This window comes from Taeniopygia guttata, chromosome 1 (genome assembly GCF_048771995.1).
Source record: "Taeniopygia guttata chromosome 1, bTaeGut7.mat, whole genome shotgun sequence".
Classification (NCBI taxonomy): Eukaryota; Metazoa; Chordata; class Aves; order Passeriformes; family Estrildidae; genus Taeniopygia; species Taeniopygia guttata.
This window is the reverse complement of record NC_133024.1, coordinates 15,154,591-15,175,587: the sequence shown is the minus strand read 5'-3', so window position 1 is coordinate 15,175,587 and position 20,997 is coordinate 15,154,591. Positions and strand designations below refer to the sequence as shown.

Sequence of the window (20,997 nt, the reverse complement as noted above, 5' to 3'; positions counted from 1 at the left end):
CCACATTCATTCTGCCTTCACAAAGAGGACCCAAGAAGCTTTGCAGGGAGCCTCCTCAGTTTAGGCCATATGAACATACCTGTAGCTAGACAAAAGCCATGCAAGGAGATGTCTCCTTAAGTCAGTTAAAATCAGCCAGATCAGTGTGTCTCCTAAAGTTAGCACCAGATCAGTCCTAAAGTTAGCACCGGATTCGTGTGCTTCCTGAAGTTAGCACCACATCAGAATTGTGCTCAGATTCTCCAGTACATTCCAGCAGGAAAAGAAGCAAATGTTAGTAGCAGACTTCAGAGGCAAGGCCAGCCCCATCTTCTCATAGCAGCAAGTTTCTGATCACCTCATTCATCACAATTCTCCCTCTTAATCAAAAATGCTGTGGGAGAAAGACAGTGATGCACAGGGATGAACACAGGCAGATCAAAATCAAGTTTCTCCATCAACCAAATCTAAAGCATTAGTGCTTTATTAAGTGTAAAATAAATGTTGGGAAGAAACAGCCTAAAAGATAAGGAAAGCAGCAGCAGCAGCAGGATTCCTCCTGATCTTAATAATAATTTATACTGAGTTAGAAGGGACCTATCAGGATCATCAAGTCCAGTTCCTGGCCCTAGGCAGGACACCCACGAGTCACACCACGTGCCTGAGAGCAGTATCCAAACACTTCTTGAACTGTCAGGCCTGGTGCTGTGACCACTTCCCTGGGGAGCTGTTCCAGTGTCCAACCACCCTCTGGGCAAAAAACATTTTCCTGATGTCCCACCTAAACCTCCCCTGATTCATCTTCAGGCCATTCCCTTGGGTCCTGTCACTGGTCACAGAGTGCAGAGCGGTGCCTGCCTCTCTGCTTCCCCTCATAAGGCTGCTGAAGACCACAATGAGGTTTCCTCTCAGTCTCCTCTTCTCCAGGCTGACCAGAGCGAGTGACCTCAGCCATTTGTCAGAAGGCTTCCCCTCCAGTCCCTTCACCATCCTCCTTTGGACACTCTCCAACAGCTTCTTGTCTTTTTTATATTGTGGCACCCAAAGCTGCCCCAGCCCCAAGCAGAGCAGGACAATCCCCTCCCTCCCCGGGCTGGCAATTCTGGGCCTGGTGTCCCCAGGACAGGGATGTCCCTCCTGGCTGCCAGGTGCAGAATTCAGCACTTGAGAAAATCCTATAGAACCACAGAATCACAGACTGGACTGGGTTGGGAGGGACCTTAAAGATCACCCAGTTCCAAGCCCCCTGCCACAGGCAGGGACACCTTCCATCAGACCAGGTTGCTCAGAGCCCCATCCAACCAGACCCTGAACACTTCCAGGGATGGGGCATCCACAGCTTTTCTGGGCAGCCTGTGCCAGTGCCTCACCATCTTCTAAGTGAAGAATTTCCTGACTGAGGACTGCAGCAACCAAAGCAATGGATCTTATCAACAGATGGAAGCTTGAATGGACAAACTACCCCTGAGTGTTTCTGGGGTGAGTAGGTCCTTCTCATCAGCTTCCAGCACTAGGTCCAAGCACCATAGCCTTTCATGTGGAGTCTTGCTAAAAAAAAAAACCTGCTTAATCCATGAAGTAGAAGAACATATTTAAAGGTCTCCTGTGAAGAAGAAATTTGTCCATTTTTCATCTTGTATGTGTTATTGCCAAAAAATAAAATGCTAAAATATTTACAGAGCTGTTAGTTAGCCACAGCTTGGTGTCTCAGTTCCCTACAAGACTTGGCAAATACCTGAAAAACTGATGCTTTAAAACTGAAACATGCCCTTTTTTTGAAACCAGCCAAGTCTTGGAAGAATTACACAAATTCAGATACTGCAGGATTAGCAACTGACATATGGCAGAATAAATTAATCCATGGTTTCCTTCTGAGCCCCAGTTCTAAGAGGCTGGTTCTGGCATTGAGGACAATGTCCTAAGATCTACCCAGTGCATGCATACAAAAATAAAGTGGTTGATTTCCAATAAAGGCGGCTGTTGTCAGGAAACCTGTGAAGTCTGATCCTGATGAAAGACTATAGTGTTGGCATACCTAACTTTGTTGGGGACAAAACTCCCACTGTATACAAAATAGTTATTCAAAATTGCACTGTCATAATTAAAGGATTATCTAATGTGGTTGTGGAAGGGTCTGCCATGGGCCTGTAACTATTTTTCATGTGCTTGGTGTTAAGAGTCAAATGCGGGCTTGAGTTTGTTTGGAACAGGTTGCCCAGAGATGCCTGTGGAGATGCTCAAAACTGGGCACAGTGCTGGGCAGCCTCCTCTGGCTGACCCTGCTGGAGGAAGACTGGACGATCCCCAGAGTTGGTCCCTCCAACCTCAACCATTCTGGGACTGATTCTGTGAAACAGACTGAACTAGAAAATGGGTAAGAATCAGAGAAAAGGGGTTACCATAGATCAAACTGAAAATTATTTGCTGCCAAAAAACAACAATCCAAAACAAAACAGAAATCTGTCTTCTATATGCCACTTTGAGAAGATCTCTGCTGGAAGGCCATTTCTAGTTTTGAGCACCAGATTTCAGGATACAATAGGTCAGCAAAAGAAATCCTCATCAGCAGAGATCCTTAACAATCTAGGAGGAGTTTAACCTAGAAACAAGAGGCTGGAGAATTGTATTCAAGCACTAGACTTGCAGAGATGAAGGCAATAAACTGCCCATCTGCATTCTCTGTGCAAATATTGGTCACACATAAAAAAAACCCCAACAAAACAAAACAAAAAAAAAAACAAACCAAACTACATCAAAAAACACAAAGTGCCCTAGATTTCCTCCAGAAGTTGTTCAGCCTCCACTACAGGCTTCTGAGAACAGATAAAGCACCTCCAAGGAGGTGACAGTGGCATATTGGAGACATGGCAGAGAGGTATGGGAGTATTACAGCTTCCAGATCCCTTGCAGCCCTTTTTAATGCTTGCATGAAATGACAGAGCTTTGAGGAAGAAATATTTCACTAAAAGGTTCAACAGAGTCTGAGGTAACCACCTACAGCTACAGCTTCCTATGCCTTTATCTATCTCCTTCGTTTTCACAGGTAAACTACCATTTCACAGAATTCATTAGATCAACACTATCCCTGCCTCTTAAAGGACTAAGCTTTAATAGCTGGGCTCATCGAGAAGTAAACAGTTTTGTGACCCACGTTACACAGGTCAGGTAGGCCTAAAGGATTCCTTCACTCACACTGCTAAGACATACATTTCTGATAGCTAGGAGTTACAATTTGGCTTACAAGACCAAGTGAGATGGTCTAGTTTACTTGAGAAGGCAACCTCTACTGAGAATGTGACCAAGGAAAGATAAATACCCTGTATACATAAAGAATTCTGAATATAAAGAAAACATCTTCTTTATAGTCACCTCAACAAAAGAAATTAGGCGCTATAAGCAAAGAAAAAAGAATCTCCAGGTCAATCTAGAATCTTCAGGCATCTTCCAGTTTCTCCATTAATAATCAAGATAAAAATATTTTAAAATTGTGATGCGAGTTTTCACTTTCTCTCTCGTCACACAAGATACAAAAAAAAAAAAGAATATTGGCAATTTATAAGCAAAATTCTTACCGCATTTCAACATGCAACATTGGTCTCACTTCTGTACGATTAAATAGACTATTTACACACAATACATATATATCTCTCCCTCTGTATGCACATGCATTGGTCCTAGCCTAGGCATCAAAGGCCACATGTGAGTTCTCTGGGTCAAATCTTGCTCAAGCAATTCCAGTCTGAATGTGTGTTGTCCTTTGGATAGCTGAGGATCTCAGTTCTTCCGAATGTCGGCGTAGACCACAGACTCTGACTTGTTGATCTTGTCGCTGTGCTGTCCCCCGGAGTGATCTAACTGCGCGTAAATGACTGGGCCCTGGGGACACAAGGAACAGGCACAGTCAGGCTTTTTCAGAACTGCCCAGCCTGCCCCTCACTTCCTTGGGGCTGCAGCAAGATGAAAGCTAAAGCAAGACCACAGAGCTTTTATGACTGTGAACAGCACTTGGAAGCAGGTGGAATGAACCCTCAGCTGCACGTGAGCTCTAGTCTGCCACCTTTCTCCTCTCAGGAGCATGCCAAACAGCACCCTTGCCTCCCTCCAAAACTGCCTGCTGTCACACAAAGCAAAATCTAGGATCCCTTGCTCTGAAAAGCAGCAATTCTTGTGTGCTATGTAGCAAAGACACGTGGCTTAGTCAGATGCATGCCAGATTCAATATTGTTCAGGAGGAAAACCCGACTAGAGGTTTACCAGTCAACAGCAGAGCGTACTTCCCAAACTGCTACTCAGGTCCTGTAAATCCCAGCATGGCTGTGCCAGTTGGATAACAAAGCTGCAGCCACCCTGTGACTCAGGTCACTGCCCAAGCCAGAGATGAGGCCAAGACTTAGACAGCAGCGAGCCAAGAAGTGCTAAAATGGTGCAGCAATACAGAATTCTTACCTGACCTCGAAGCCAGCCCAGGCAGCAGCAGCTCACAGACACCTTGGGCAGGCACGACCTCACACCTTTGTGACATTTGCTGGGGTGCAGGGGAAGACATTACAGCCCTGTCTTTCAGCTGAACATGTGAACACTTACTAAAACACCACATCCTCTAAAACATAGCCCAGGGAAAGCCAACTGCAGCTACTGAGGACAGGACTGCAGCCTCCACGGAACAGAGGTCCAGCAAGGCAGGTGGCAAGAGAGCTGCAGCTCCCATGCTGAACCCCCCAAGTGAGACAAACACACGGCTGCCACCTCCTCCCAATGGGCTGTCACCACACACCCATGCAGGAGGCAAAGGAACTGTGCTACCTCAGGATGACTGGGGGGGGGGGGGGAGGAAGAAATAAAAAATAAGAGAGCTTTTCATTTGTTTGTGGCTTTTTCAGCAGTTTTTCCTTCAAAACTTTTCATCTATTTAATGGTTCTGGTATCCCTTACATCCCAGGAAGAAGTAGCCTTCACTGGCACTTCTCTACCCCCTTCTTGCCAGTACTTTTGGAATCCTGACAAATTAGAAAACATTTGTATAGACCTGACACAGAAATTTTTCCATCTATTTTCCAAAGCAATTATGAGCCAGAGATGAAAACAGACCTTCTATACAGAAAATTAAGCCCGTGAAGGACAACAGAGACCTTCCTGCACAGCTATTTTCCCCCTAGCACAGTGGCACAGCTCACACCTGATAAATACCTTGTTCTCTTTGAGAAGTGATTTAAATCCACATTTTATTCCTTCTGGGTAAAGTATTTCCAAAGTTATAAAGCATAGAGGAAGAAGATGGACTGAAGGGTGAAAACTTGCAAGTTAGTATAAAACCCTGAATATAAACAACACACTAAGAAAATGGGGAAAAAAAAAGGACCCTGATGTCCTAGAAAACTCTGGATTTCAAATCTCATTATAGCCACTTCCTAAAAAAAAAAATCTCTGCTATTTGCTTTCATGTTGTTCCGGTCTCCAATACTGTATTGAGATTTCTAATTCCAATCAGATCACAGTATCTATATAAACTTCAAGGCGAAGTAACCCTGAAGTTTAATTGCAAGCAATTTTGGAACTCTCATCTGCCTGAGGCCAAAGGTTAGGGTATGATAAATTCAGCTTGAGAGCACTATCAGTTAAAAAAAGATATAAGAATAATAAATCTAACTGCAGAAAGTACTCACTGTGACATTCCAAGTTTTGTTCAAGTAATTCTGATGGGTCAATTGTCTAGCAGTGGAGTTCACTCAGTATCAGTTACCACTGTAATGGATTTTTGCAGTTTAAATATAGTCACTGTGCTGCAAGCAGCATGTTAGTGGTGTGGGGACACTGACTGCTGTGATCAGCTGATCCAAACCCAGCTATCACTGTCTCAATGTGTTCACTGTCAGTCACCTAAAAAAGTGGTAGATAGCCAACACAGAGACAAGGAGGGACCAAGGATTTATTGGTGTTCATCTATTTGATTTGCTGCCAACTGATTCTCTAGCTGACTATAAGCATTCCATTTTAAAAACTGTCTAAACAATTCAGAACTTTCATCTAATCCCAAGTAAGCTCATCCTGACTCTTCAGAACCAGAAGATAGACCAGCACTGCTATATAAAACCAGCATTTCCTGAAGCCTTGCAATTTTTCCATTCAGAATTGAACGGAAAAGATCAGTAGGTGTACCTGCTAAGGGTTTATCAGCAGAGTCACAAATTGCAAGTTACAAAAAAGAAAAAGGAATTACAAAGTTAGATCACCATGGTCCAACAGTAGTCTGCAGAATTTTCAAATTTCTCAGATTCTGAATGATGTTGCAACTACCACAGATTCAGGCTCTGGGAAAGTTATCTGAAATTTCAATCAAGATTCTTGGCATTGCAAACTGCTCCTTCTCAGGGTCCTGGGATCCAAACAAAAACATCCACGTGGGAAACCCAAGTAGTTCTTGCCTGCACTGTAAATTGTTTCTTACCCACACAAATAAGTCATGGTAGAACAGCAGTCACTAGAGAATGATGGTACGGACAAGAACCACCACAGACAAATCTGACAGGACAGAACATACCTGCTGAGAAGGAGGGCACAGTGCAAACAAGCAGAGCTGATTCAAGCAGCTGAACACTCACAGAATCAGATATGCAAACCCCAGAAAGTAAGGTCCACACCTGAGTAACTTGCACTCAAAACAAAGGAAGTGCAGTCTCAGTGCACTTTCAGCTGTGATGCAGACAAATACTCCATTACTGATTCTTGAATTGATATGTAAATTTAAAAATTAATTCATTTAATTCATTTAAATGCCACTTTAAGAGCAAACACCTCTGTTACTGTTTCTAACTTGCAGAGGCAGTTTTGTTTGTATTCACAGTTCATTTCCATCAGTGAGTACAAAGCATTCATTCACTTCCTACACACCCTACCTTGAAAAAAAGCTACAAGGAAGACCACAGGCCTCTGCTGTTTGACCACAGCATTGACTGTGGGAGCCACTGGTCTAAAACTGCAAGGCATTCCAAGAGACAAGAGTGTGTGCCTGAATCAGCAAACAGCCTGCAACAGCTCTGGGAACTGCTAGGAATGAGTATCTGCCTTTCACCTGCACAATACCTCAAAAGCTTGAATACTACAACTCATTTCTTGATTACCAAGTAACACTAGATTTTACTTGTATGTGATGAAAGATTTCAAATATGTTGATTTGCATGCTGATATGACCCTTAAAGAAACAACCAAACAATGGCTAGAAGCTGGCAATGTATATGTAATCAACTGAAATTTAGCTTCCTCACTTGTTTAAATGTTCTGTTCAAAATCTGATCTACCCTGGTTTCGCTGTGGATCTTTGTAAAGAACAGTAAATATGTTTCGTTGTTCTGTAAAAATAGGGCAAATGCTCAACAGGAGATAGAGGAACTACTTGCTGCTACAAATGTCTGCCACAAAAAGAAATTCTGTTTGTATGACAAAAGAGATTAAAAATCTAAAAACTAAACTAAAACTGAACAACACAAAAGACATTTGCAATATTTTTTAGTTGAGGTCAGCAGAGTTCATGCTTGGTGTTTTCCTTTAGGAACTTACCTGCAGGGAGAGCTCTGTCAATGAAGAAATAGACTGGAGTGACTATAGAAAGGCAAAAGCACCCTGATTCTGAGTTAGTATCACAAAGTTTTGATTTACTCTGCTGCTCCTTCCTGCACACTGAGACTCAGAACCCTGGGGACATCAAAAGGTGAGGACACCACAAGTTTTCACACCAAAACATTCGAGTATTTTTGCTTTCAAGATGTAAGCACAGAACAGCATCTGTGTGTAGCTCTCAGGGCATTTGCAAGTACTCCTTAATGCCATGACAATAATTAGATAAAACTTTTTGGGTTTTTCACCTATGGATGTTGATTACAACAACTACGGTATCAGAAATCTCACCATGCTGGTTTTGCAAAATCTTTTTTTTGTTGTTGTTGGATTTTTGGGGTGTTTTTGTTTGTTTGGTTGGTTGGTTTTTTGTTTGTTTGGGGTTTTTTGCTTTGTTTTGTTTTGGGGTTTTTGGGTTTTTTTTCTTTTTTGAAGGGAGGATGGTAGGAATCATCTGTCTCATTCACCCATTCCAGAAGCATCTCCTATGATCTAGAAAAGACAAGTTTTATCCAGGCCTTACAGGCAGCCTGCTCATACAAGACCTATTCCAGTCAAAATCTGACTATTTTAAAATCCTGATTATATAGCCTCTGTGAATAACTTATCTCTGAAGGCAGAAGGCAGCTTTGTGGGCTTGTGTGCTAAAACTTTGGAAATACTGCATGGCCCAGAATACAATACATTTCAAAACTAAACCAGATGCCTAGGAGAGTAGGAGCTTTGACTTTACTGAGGTGACATTTGTTTTTTTTTTTTTTTCCCTGTATTGTTAATACATTAACACACATCTCCATTATTTTATCAGGAGAAATGAAGAAAACAGGTACTGACTTGCACACACTACATGGCAGCCACCTGCTAAAAGGTGGGTAATTAAGAAAAAGTCCATTTTGAATTTAAACTCTCTCAGGACCTGTATCTTCACAGGAAAATTGCTAGGAATACTCAAATCAAGAGGAAAGAAACAGCTTCCAAATAAGGAAATCCTGTACTACTAACAGGTAATGATTCGTTGCATAGAATCCCTGTCTGACTCCTGCTCCGTCCCCTCCCATGGGATGCTAAGTCTGGATAAAAGCCACTTTTCCCCTTCAAAGTCAGCAGAACTCACCAGCTGCAGCAAGCACAAATACTGGCACTTTCAAGCCCACAAAAGTTGGGAGGTTCAGCTGAAGAGAGCTCTTAGCAGCACAAATCATCTGCAAACTGGTCAGCACCTGGCTCCTCCCCTTGTGAAGGAAGTACCATGGGGCATGAGAGTGCAAGACAAATTCTTCCCCATTACCATCCCAGAACAGACCAGGCAGCTTTATGGGGTGATCCATATCTGACAGACACTGTATTGTGTCTGTGCTAAACAGATACTCACTGACCACTCCCCATCCTTGCACTTCACTACACCTCTGTATGTTAATGCACAAGATCACAACTGTAGTTTTTTATAATTTAGTATGAAAAGGGTGTAAAACTCCATCTCAGCTAATATATGAAGATGCTGCTCTTTGAATTGCACCAAGCCTTCTACAGCAGAGCTCACCGGTCCCAGCTTCCTGCTGACCCCTTGTGCAGCGCACGCACTCTCCCCAGCAGACAGCCCCTAATGCACGAATCCCACCCTGCCTGGATGTTGTCCACAGCAGCTGCCCCAGGCTGGGGGAATCCTTCCTCGGGGAGCAGCAGGAGCAGTTTACCTGGTGTGATCTGGCGGGCACGCTGTTTACCAGGCCCTCTGTGTCGGAGGGCGCCTTCTGCGGAGCTTGCTTAACCGGAGACATCAAGCTCTCAGAGGTACTGCAGCTGACGAGGTGGCAGAGCAGAGTTTGCACGACAATGTTCAAGAGGCACACGAAAAACAAAACAAAACAGAACAAAACAAAAAGAAAAAAAGACAAAAGAAACAAAAACAAAAGACGAATGATGGCAAGATGAAATGTGGCAGGTTACGCCAAAGTAAAAAAATGAACATAATGGACTCTGAAATAAGCACACACAATTCTCCATCTCTCCCGAGACATTTCTCTGTCATTCCTCTGAGTTTGACTGGTAAGCAACAGGAAGGAGCAGCTATTAACATAGGGCAGCAGCTCCTCCACAACCCCTGGTCCTTAGATACTCCCATTCAACTCAGCCTCTCTAAAATAATGTGTTTTCTTCTCAGTTAACAGTGGTAAATAGCAATTATCTTCTAACTAAATGCTAAACAATGCTGGCCACTGAGGTAAATGTTGTACCAGTGTTACAGTTAGAGCCAACACTTGCAAGAGCCACCAGCTCTCTAAACCAGCAAGGTACTTCCTACCCAACCCTGCATTAGTTCCCTTGCTTTCATAGTTAGGCTGTGAGCACAAAATAATTCTCAGAGCAGACACCAGTATGTGGAACAATTACCTCAAGAATCACACAGGACACTTATGCTACCTGCCCTTACATAGCTACTTGAATACCTAATCAGGCAAATCTTGGTTTTCAAACAAAAGAACAGTCTTGTGGTGAGAACCAGCACTCCTAAAATAAAGCTCCTGGTTTTCACCTTCTAATTGCTTTTTTTCATCTGCTTAAAGCAGGACTAAAAAGAAAACAAGCCTGTGACAGAAAAATGAGTACCACAGAGCAAATGCCCTTAAAGTTGGTGACTTTTGGGCAATGCAGTGATGGGTCTCTCACTGCTATGCCTACCTACTTGCACCAAAGCACCCAGGAGAGTTAAGCAGCCATCTCCTTGGCAGCAGTCACAGGTGTGCCCTCTGCTACAACCCTCTGACCACTGGGCATTCTTTCCCTCAGTCTTTGGAGACAGTGTATAAATTGAGTACAGAAACAAAAGAGGACAGTGATGTTAAGCAGACCACCTCCTTGCAGGGCAAGCATTTTTCACCCTTTGGTAGGTCTTACCACAGCAGCTCATACATGCAGCTGTTAGAATTAGAACAAAAATACTACTCCAGCCATCATGGCAAGGGGTTGTGACTGTCTCAAAAACAATGCATCCCTTCTGTTACCAAAATTATGTAATCATTATTTGTTTTATTCACAAAACTCCGCAGATCTACACTATCTAAATGTAATCATTCAGGTTTAAGCAACTAATGTATTTAGATCCCTGCAAGTTTTCTAACACCCAAGCTATCTGAGCCAGAGGAACAATTACAGGGAATTTACTTTTATTTTGACACAGAAAGAGCTCTGAATTTCCTGTGGTTTAGTCAATGCACTGGCAAGTTCACTGTTGGAAGAGATGGAGGGACATTATCTGGGATAAACAACAACTCCACCCCAGTCAGACACGAGACAATGAAACCCAAGCACCCAGTGAAATGCATCATCCCTTTGCCAACAGATTCCAGCACAAATTACAGTGATATTAGTAGAGAGCTAGCTGGTTAGTCAGCAAAGGAAGAGGAAATGTGTACACACACAGGTATTAACAGCAACCACCAACTTGATTAGTTACCATGGTGTCTAGTGGGACTGGAAGAGAAGACCCAGCCCTGTTACATTCCCAATCTGGCGTCTATATCAGGATCTCTGTAAGGAGAGGAAGGTAAGCAGGATCCGATCCCAGCACACCAAGGCAGAAAGAAAAAAAAAAACAAAACAAAACAAAAAAACACCAAAGTCAGAGCATGAATGGAAACTGTGGCCATGCAGGGGTTCCAGATGCTACACAGGGCCCCAGCCCACCTCAGTTCAAGGCAGAATGGTTATCTAGGAGTAAGTGCTTCTCTCCACCACCACACACTGGGTTAGCATCATGTAGAAGACAGTCCGTAAGTTTGGAGGGGGTCACAGCGCACGTGGTTTCTTTCTACACATCATGCAGAGCTGGCATGGTCAGTGAAAGCAGGATTTACACCTCAGAGATTACTTTCCCAAGAGAGTAGTTAAATCTGCTACAAGAAATCACAGTGCATGAACTACTGCTCCAGGCTCAGCACCAACATGTGTCCTCCAGCAGGAAGACACTGGAGAGCAGGTCAGTGGGAAGCAGGGCAAGCAGGCCACCTCAGGTACACTGCTGGTGCATGACACTGCAGGGTTCTTTTCAGTTCTTAGGGGAAGGACACATGCAGAAAGGGAAAACCAGGCTTTCCACACAATTCTGAGCACACACAGCCACCCTTGCTGTATTTAGCCTTACCATTGGGCAATAGCCAACTTTGTCTAAGCTCTCCAACTGGGAAAAGGACAGGGCAAAGTTTAATTTGGAAATTCCCACAAGCTTATTTTTGGAGTTATTTTCTTTTATCCCACAGGCAACCCAAAGAACCTGCAATAAGCAGGAATATTTGTTGGGCAAAGAACAGAAGAAACTTGTATGTTTTGGGGTTGTTTCTAAGACTACATACATAATTTTCATTCTTTCTTAGAGAAGTAAATTACCAGCTAATTAGAGAGGAGAAAAAAGGAAGCATCTCCTCCACCAGCAGCAAGTTTCATCATCACAGGACTCTCATCTGGCTTTGTCATTTCTTGTTGCTTTTTCATATGCCCACTCAAAGAACTGTGCTTCATTTTGGAGTTATCCTCCTAACACTAAAACCCCTGCAGGTATGGTAACAGTTAACAAAAAACAGACAGTGAATGCAGAGTGGCTACTCTTTCCTTACTTTCAAGTGTGGTGATGAAGGGGTTTTTGGCAAATATTTTGGTCCAGGCTTAGGAGGTAGACACTGGTAACAGAAAAATCTAGTCCTGATCTCAACACACAGCATTCCTTGAAAGTGCACATGTGGTGCTTTTCCTTTGGAGGTGGTAAAGAAAGGAGAACTGGAGGGAAGGGGAACAGTCCAGAGCTAGGGGGTCTTGGATTAAATGCTCCGAGGGCATATATCCTTGTGTCTGGGGATCAACTTCAACACCTAGTGATTTTGGGGTGCAACTCATGGTCAGTAGGTCTCTTCAAGCACAGTACAGAGATAACCACTAAAGGCAGATGATCACAGTTCCACATGACCATACCTATATCTAGCTGTGATTGCCAAGGCTTGGCTGAAACAACTCCTACCCCCCTTTAAGCCCCCCCTCTGATCCTGCTGCTGTTCCTCACATCAGCCACGGGTGAGGAGGGAGATCTCTTACCCAGAGTATCGTTTTTTAGAGTTGTTCTTTCTGATGACAAGACACACGACAATAGAGATGAGCGATGAGAGACCTGTAACCGTACCGATGGCTATCCCTGCCACGGTGGCAATGGGGAACGCAGGCAGGCTGTCTGCGGAGAGAAGGGAGAAAACATTCAACTCTTCTGCATTCCCTGCTCAACAGAAGTGCAAACCACAAATGCCCTTGCGCCTGGATTTGTTTAGAGCAGGACGCACTAGGGTAATACCCAGAAATTACAGCATGCAGCCTAAGTGGCAGTGGCAGCAGGCAGCCAGCAGAGTAACATGAACAGAGCACACACCAGGAGTGTTCTTAGTGTCACCGTCCTTCAGGAGAGAGTTCATGTTGAACCAAAAATTTTTACATGTCAGGGAACACAAGTGACAATGAGGACAACCCTGTCTCATATTGTATCTGAAGGGGAAAAAAACCTGGTTACAGCCATCTGGCAATTCCCAGCGAGGTCAAGAGGAAAAGGCAGGCACGCTTGAAAGCAGATTTGGACACAGCACATTGCTAACCCACTAGGAGTGCTGAATGCTGGGTGTTCTCCAGGGAGCATGCAGCACACAGCAGAGCTCCTACCCAGGATCACTCTTAGCAGTGTTTATACATTACTCTGGTGTCTCAAAACACAGCCCTGTACATTTTTATAGACTCATCTTTTCCCTTCTTAGGTCAGGATCATTGTACAATACCAGGAAAACACGTAGAAGAACACAGTATTGCTTTACTCACGTTTTCCCTAATATTATTTTGGGGGAAGAGTAGGCCAAAAAAGAGCAGCCAGAAACAAAAGCCAATCAGAGAATGAGTACAAAATACCTACAAGTCAAAGAATACACAGACTACCATTACAAATGAGAAACAAAGTCCTTTCCTTCCCCCCACATCATGGTTAACACAAGGAACATCTCAGGCCAGAGGGCTTCTTACAAGACTCCATGCTACTCCAGCTAGTTATACCAAATACAAGTGAATCAGCAAAAGATACAACAGGTAAAATCTACACCTATATAGAAAAATCTGTCTCAGACACCTGCATCTGATTATCACAGAAACGATGGAATGGATGTCTTGAGATTGTCTAGTCCAAACCCCCGCCTTAAATTAAGCAGGGTCAAGTAGCAGAGTTTGCTCAATACTCTGTCCACTTTGGATTTGTCTCCAAGGATGGGAGACTCTTCAGGCAGCCTAGCTGTCATGGTTTGACAGTGGCCCAATGCCAGGCACCCGCAAGAGTCACACGCTCACCCTCCCCTGCTGGGGGAAAGGAGGGAAAATGAAAAAAATGTTAACAAAGGCTTCATGAGTGAGATAAGGACCAGGAGAAGTATTTCAAGAGCACAACAGGTTCAGCTGTAGTTTCCAAGTGAAATGTATTACTAACAGAATCAGAGAAGGATAATGAGAAGTAAAAGAAGCCCTTAACACACATCCTCCCCAGCCCCTCCCTCCTTCCCACCAACAGCGTAGGGAGACAGGGTGGGGAGGGTTTGGTCAGTCCATCGCCAAGATCTTCTTCCGCTGCTCTGGGACAGGAGTCCTTCCCCCATGAGGCTCTGGGGTCCCTCCCATGGGAGACAGCTCTCCATGAACTTCTCCAGAGTGGGTCCACTCTCATGAGCAGCAGCCAAACTGCACCTGCTACAATGTGAATTTCCCCTACGGGCAGACAGTCCTCCTAAAACTGCTGTGACATGGATCTCTCTTTCCATGGGGTGCAGTCTTTCAAGGACAGGCTGCTCCAGCCTGGAGGCAGGGCCCCCTCTCTCCACCGGGTCTTCCACTGGATCACAGCTCCCTCCAGGCATCCACACTCTCTGGCATGGCCACCTCCCACAGGGGCTGTGGGTGGATGGACCTTTGCATCCCCTGTTGATCTCCATGGGCTGCAGGGGCACAGCTGCTTCACCAGGGCCTGCACAGAAATCTCAGCCCCAGCATCTGGAGCACATCCTTCCCCTCCTTCTCCACTGACCTGGGTGTCTCCATGTTGTTTTCCCGCACATATTCTCACCTCCTGCTCTTCTCTGACTAGGAGCAAAAACCCTGTGACCTTGTTTTGATTTTCTTCTTAAATATGTTATCACAGAGGCGTTACCAGCCTCTCTCATTGGCCCAGTTTTGGCCAGCAGCACGTCCATCTTCAGAGCCATCAGCCATTGGCTCTGCTGGACACGGTGGGAAGCTTCCAGCTGCTTCTCACAGAGGTATCTTTGTGGTCTCCTGCTATATAAAAGCAGGCTGTCCCAACCCAACACACTAGTCCAGCGTTCAACCACAGTAAAAATGTGGGGGTTTAAGTGCAGACAGAATTGCCTAGGTTTGAACTTACACCGATTGTCTCTTGTCCTGTCATTAGGCACCACTGAAGAGCTGGGCTCAGTCTTCTTTAGGTGCTAGCAATGTACATTAATACCTGGTAAGAGGATTCTCCAGAGTCTTTCTTCTCTTTTGCAGGCTAGATCATACCTCCTTCTCTTCTGCAGGCCAGATAATCCCAGCTGCCACAATTTCTCCTCATATGAGAGCTGGAATACTCCCTTGACCATCTTTGTTGCCCTTTGCTAGACGTTCCAGCAGGGACAACAGACCAGCAGCACCCTGAAGGCAGGGCATCAAACTGAGAAAACAGGGCTTACATTTAGTGCTGTTCCTTTGGAATTCACTGACTTTCAGCAGAAGGGCTACCTGACTTCTGGCTGTTTCACTGACCATAACATCATTCAGCCAACCATCACAGCAGCAGCTTTCCTGGCTCTCCAGTGTGATATGCCAGATCATAGCAACATGGAAATTCAGAGTTTTAGTAAGAAATTAAAAATGAAGATATGAGCGCCACAACATAGAGGAAGACATTCTTTCCAGAACCTTTCAGCAGCCCAGGGATCCATCTGCTATTAAGGAGGAGAGTCCTACAAGCAGTAATATTCAGATATGTAAGATATGATTGCACTTGAGGCCCATGCAAAAATGAAGTAATTTATTTTGAGGCATATAAGAGTTCCCTAGTTTCTGTGCTTTTTCACCTTTCAAGAAGTGCAGGAATAACTGTTTGTAAAAACATCAAAATAGATATGCATTTCTGCATTAGCAGACCTGTTGCTGCCTTGTGCACCAGAAAACACATTTTATCAGAGCAAGGAAGCAAGTGACAATCCAAAACCATAGTGCAGAGTATCTACTGAAAAAATGTTAGAACTGATCATTTTGTCACTTGACTCATTAGGGTCTCTTTTGGTTGGTTGAATCTGAGTGATGGACAGCAGTAAGATCCTGTTAGCAAACATTTTTGAAGACTGTATTTAAAAAATGCTAGTGTTTGCTTGTGAAGCTAAGAGCCTGGCTTTATTGCTTTTCAGAAAATCGTTGCTATATTTTCCATTTCACAGTTACACAAATTCCTCGTAAGTACTTCCAGAGCAGCCAATGACTTCATTAGGAAAAACAGTCACAGTTAAAGCGCCGAACAACAGCTCTGAAAGGCAGTACTTAAGTTAACAGCTCAACACAAACCAAAAAAAACAGCCATTCAGAGAACACTTTTCACCGAGTATTACTGACATTAAGAGCAATTTCCATTTCACGGAGAGCATGTGAGTATCAGTTTTATAAAAGAGGCAGGAAAATGAAGTTTTCATTGCTCCTAAGTGTAAAGATTTTCATACCATTCTAATTTTTCCCCTGTGTGTGTTCAGATCCAAGATTGACCACCTCCACGTAACACAAGCTGTCTTGAACACAGTTGTTTTTCCTGTTACAAGTAGGGTCAGCCTAATGTAAGAACTTGGAATTTCCTATTAATTTCTGTTGTTTAGGCTTTAAATGGTAGTCCTTTCTAGATTCAGATAGTCTATTGAAGAAACAGCTTTTCATCCCTGCCAGTAGAATTGTTCCAACACACTTGATAGAGCAGTTTGTACTAACACCATGTAGGTACTGCAGTGAAAATCAGCTCAGTTAGTTTGGCAATTTTTAAAAATTAGGCCACCATGGAACTTATTAAATGTTTAATCCAAAACCTAAAGCTAGCCTATCATCTATCACATGATTTAAATGTGCAAAGAATGAATGTGGCTTAGAACAGTTTATACCACCAGACGTACAATTCAGAACCATTAGATGCATACATAGTAAAAAAACAATATGCACAAGTGTCATCATGTATTTATTCCAATTGAAAAAATTGTTCCAGCTCAGCTCAGGATGAGTTACAACCTATTACAAGAGCTTGAAAATCCATTTTCAGAGTCATTCTAAGAACGTGAAGAGAACTCCTGCAGCATTTTTACTGATGGTGAGAAGTGTTTCAATTACAGGACTCCATTCAGAATCAGATTCTCTTCCAGATGCCCCACCTATGGCGAAGCCAGCATGCAAGTCTGTTGAAAAATTAACAGCTGAATTAGGTCTACTGAGGTCAGTCTTTAGTTGTTTAACCTGGGTTAAAATCTGAAAAGGCTTTTCCAAGACAGCCTGACTTTGCCAAACCAGCAGCTGCTTTACTGCTTCTTCATAGTTACTATCATTGTGAAAAAATAAAGAGACCATATTTTATATAGGCTTCAAACTTCCAAGAAACAGAAAGTTCTAAGTGATGGTTAGACCTCCAGAGGTCCTGCTCAACCCAAACTGTACCATGAAGAGAAAAATTAGATGGAGACCTTTCCAACATAAGAACACAAAATGACCTCCTGAGCAGGGGTACACACCTGCTCTAGCAGCAGAATCATTCCAATTAGGAAACACAGACGGGTATCTTCCCTAACATATTAAAATTAATGAAATAGCTGCATCAGCACTGCCATTTACGAATTCAACATTTATTCTTGTCCTTCCTGAACTATAAATTTGGAAATGCAATTACTGTAACAATCATTTCTTGTAGAAAAAGCATCACATTGTGGCTGACCTCCAGCTGAGGTGGAACCACCAAATGTTTTGGATGATAAAGGCAAATAAAGAGCCAAATTGACTATGCTACTTAGTGCTCCGCTACTTTTTTCTCCTTATTCACCGGATTTCGTAAGTCACTCTAACCCGTGATGCAGCATAATGCAGGAAATATATTCACAGGACTTCAAAATGAGAAGATGTGTTTTCAAGCCTTCCATCAGCTTTTCCTAATAATTGTTAAACCACAATTAATTAGTGGGCATAGAGGAATTAGGAATTAGTGGAACTAGTGGGCATAGAGGAAAACTGCATGACATACAGTTTTTAAACAGCTGACAGATACTGGTTCTATTATTAGGACCTGGAAGAAGAGAATTAAAAAAACAGTTGTCCCCTCCAGGCCACTCCCCCACCCCCAATAAAAGTGATTTAGACAAGGAATGGAGGTGAAAAATAAAAAACAAGTGAGAAGGAAAAAAAAAATCATATAGGGTGAATGAATACCTTTCTCCACAACTCTAACTCGGATTTCTCCTGGTTTGACAACAATGTCAGGTGGGTTCTTGACATCGCAAATGTACGTGCCGTTGTCCCGGAACTGCATGTTTGATATAGTGATAGAAGCATCTTTCTTGTTAAGATCTCCAGCCCAAGTGATCCTGTCTTTAAATGGTATGTCCTTTCCAGGGTATGACTTCCCATTAGAGTAATAGAAAAACTGCAGCCAAGGAAAAGAGGATATAAGAACAATCCAATTAGCAAGTATGGAGCCACCGTGCTTCTCCCACTATTACAGCACTCTCCCAGAGCCAGCTGTGTTACAAACAGCCAGTAGGTTACAAACAGCTGAGGTTTTTCTCCTCCTGCCTCACCACTTCAGCCTGTCTTGTTGCCTCTTGATAACATAACCATGCTTCTACCTCAACCATACCAGAACAAGAGACTGCAAGTTTCGGTTTTCTGTTGGTTTTGATTTGATTTTTTTTGGTGGATTGGCTGTTTTGGTTTTTTTTGGGTTTTTTCTGTTTTGCAGGGGACAGAGTTTTACAGACAAGGAGGTGGGGGAAAGAAAAAAACCTGGTAACCTGGTAATAATTAAAGGACAGAGCAGTCCTGGAACACAGCCATCTGTCTTTCAGGCACAGGAAGCCGCCTGCATCCCAGCAGAAAAAGGATACCAAGTTTCCCATCTTGTGTTTTGCTGTGTGTTACTTGCAACTAAAGCACAGCTAAATTAACAAGCAATACTCTTCCTTCCACCCCCTCAGAAAATCCCATGACCAATTTAGAGTATATCTAAGTGTTTTCCAGAAACCTTCAGGTAACTAAATATAACTGTTTCCCAGTTTTTAAGTGACTAAGCTGCACATTGGCGCTGCATTCCCCATCCATGACCAAAAATCTTTGAAGAATAAATCTCCTTAGTACAGACTAAGGAGGAACTGAGTATTTCCTAACTATACCTGCCCAAAATTGGAATTTACAGCAGTAGAAGTGCATAGGACAACTCTGCTTTCAAACATATGGGATACCCTAAGAGAGGCATCAAGGCTGCAGGAGAATTGCAAGAAAACATTCTTTCTTAATTGGATATCCTGCAGGACTGCAAGATAAATCTAATCAGGAATCAACCTGAACTCCCTTCATTTCAATCTCCAGAGAACAATGAAAGAAATTTAGGACAATTTTCCAGCTTCCTCTTCCTCCTGCCTTATTTACAAAGCAGTGGCTCTGCCACAGAACAGACTGCCTACAAGAGAGACATATTTACAGTCAAGTCACCTCCTATCCCTTTTCCTGCCCTTGATCTCAGATTTGCTGTTCCAACACCCTCTCTATCAGACCTGCACTGTGAATATCAGGCCTTATCCCTCTGCAACACAAATCTTGTCCAGATCAGGTATGTGCACATGATGGCCATCTGTCCTAATACAGTCAATCTTACTTGTTGTCTGGAGATTAACATAAATTCTACAAAGTATTTTATGCAGTAGAGAGCTGGCAAGCACACAGCCAGCTGTCAACATTGGAGGGACTCTGCATCAGTCTACAGCTTTTCCAGCTGGATTGTAACCTTTAACACAGCAGCACTGCACTACCACAACCCTGCGCACAGGGGAAGTCATCCCACTGAAGTCTAGAAGGCCAGAGGCAGATTCCTCAGCTCTCTAGATGTCCTCATCTGAGGGAGAAGAAATCCCAAAGTAAAATATGTCCTGAAACACAAGCTAAGTTATTCAAGCCATGCCTTGCCTGTGGTGGAGTGAGATGAGACTTTGGAACACGTGGTGAGGGAAGGAGACAAGCAGGGGAAGCTCCCAGTCAAGACAGCCTCACCACATGGCCACAAGATTGCCAGTGTGATTCTAAAGGGACACAGGTCCGCCCTTGTCAACAGAACCATGGGCTTACCTCAGATATAAACTGATCATGAGACTGGTCTTTCAAATTCACACCCACCAAGCTATGCAATGCCATGATTCGGGCTCATAAACAAACAACCCCTCTACACCTTCCCCAGACGCCCAAAAGAAACAGGGAATTAACATCAAATTGTGCTGAGTCACTGCTGCTCAAAGATAATGTGCATTTCTTTCAGTTGTGCAGATTGCTACATCCAGGTGGAACATCTGAACTGACTTCAGTTCCAAAAACAATGTTATGTGCTGAAGCTGTATTCCTACAACTGAACAGCGATGCAGAAAGGGAATGGCAAAACAGGATATAGGGGCAGCGGAAAACACACCAACAGATGGCTTCTCTTCACCCATCCTGTTCAGCACTGGCAGGAAATATGCCAAACTTCCCTAACTTCTCCTCAACTCCTGCTTTAGATTCCCAATGGGAAGAGCTCCCAGTTCAAAACTAAGTATTTATTTCACTGAGAATTCAGAAGCTTGTTCTTCAGAGCTCCATCTACTGAGCAAGATGCTCACATACTGGTTTTGACCATCTCTGCTCTGAGCATTGAAGAGCTCCCAAAGTTTAAATAAGCTCATGTCTGCAGCAGAGTGGAGACAAACACAAACAGCTGAGCAACTCACTGTCCTCACATCTTCAAAGGTGTCCCAGAGCTCCTTGTTCTGCTTCCTCTAAATTCTCACTCAGGATAAGGAACAAGAAGGAAGCAGAATTGTCTGAGGAAGAAGAGGAAGAAGACAGCTATCACCTACCAAAGCCATTTCTTTGAAGATTTACATCCAAAGGATCTGAGCCCCCTTGGGCCCAACATACAGGAACTGAGCCATGACAACTATTATTTGCCTAAGTTCCTCGCTAGCCTGATTTTTCACTTGTCAAGTAACTATAATATGAGGATGTAACTGCTTATTTGAGCTATTCAATTCTGTTCTGAAACCAAGGAGACTGCTCTTACTTCAAACCCTTTCAAACAGAGGCTAT

The 20,997-nt window shown here is 43.4% G+C and overlaps 1 protein-coding gene across 1 annotated transcript in view; it reads right to left on the bottom strand.

The window, feature by feature from the left end:
- Window positions 1-3,524: 3,524 nt before the first annotated feature.
- The window catches only part of MPZL1 (myelin protein zero like 1), a 31,968-nt gene continuing 14,495 nt past the window's right edge, over window positions 3,525-20,997 (bottom strand). The window contains exons 3-6 of the mRNA NM_001245720.1: window positions 18,100-18,313; window positions 12,673-12,805; window positions 11,045-11,118; window positions 3,525-3,855 (exon numbers count right to left, since the gene is read on the bottom strand). Of these exons, the coding sequence (NP_001232649.1) occupies window positions 11,085-11,118; window positions 12,673-12,805; window positions 18,100-18,313 (381 nt within the window). The 3' untranslated portion in view covers window positions 3,525-3,855; window positions 11,045-11,084. The remainder of the gene's footprint in view (window positions 3,856-11,044; window positions 11,119-12,672; window positions 12,806-18,099; window positions 18,314-20,997) is intronic.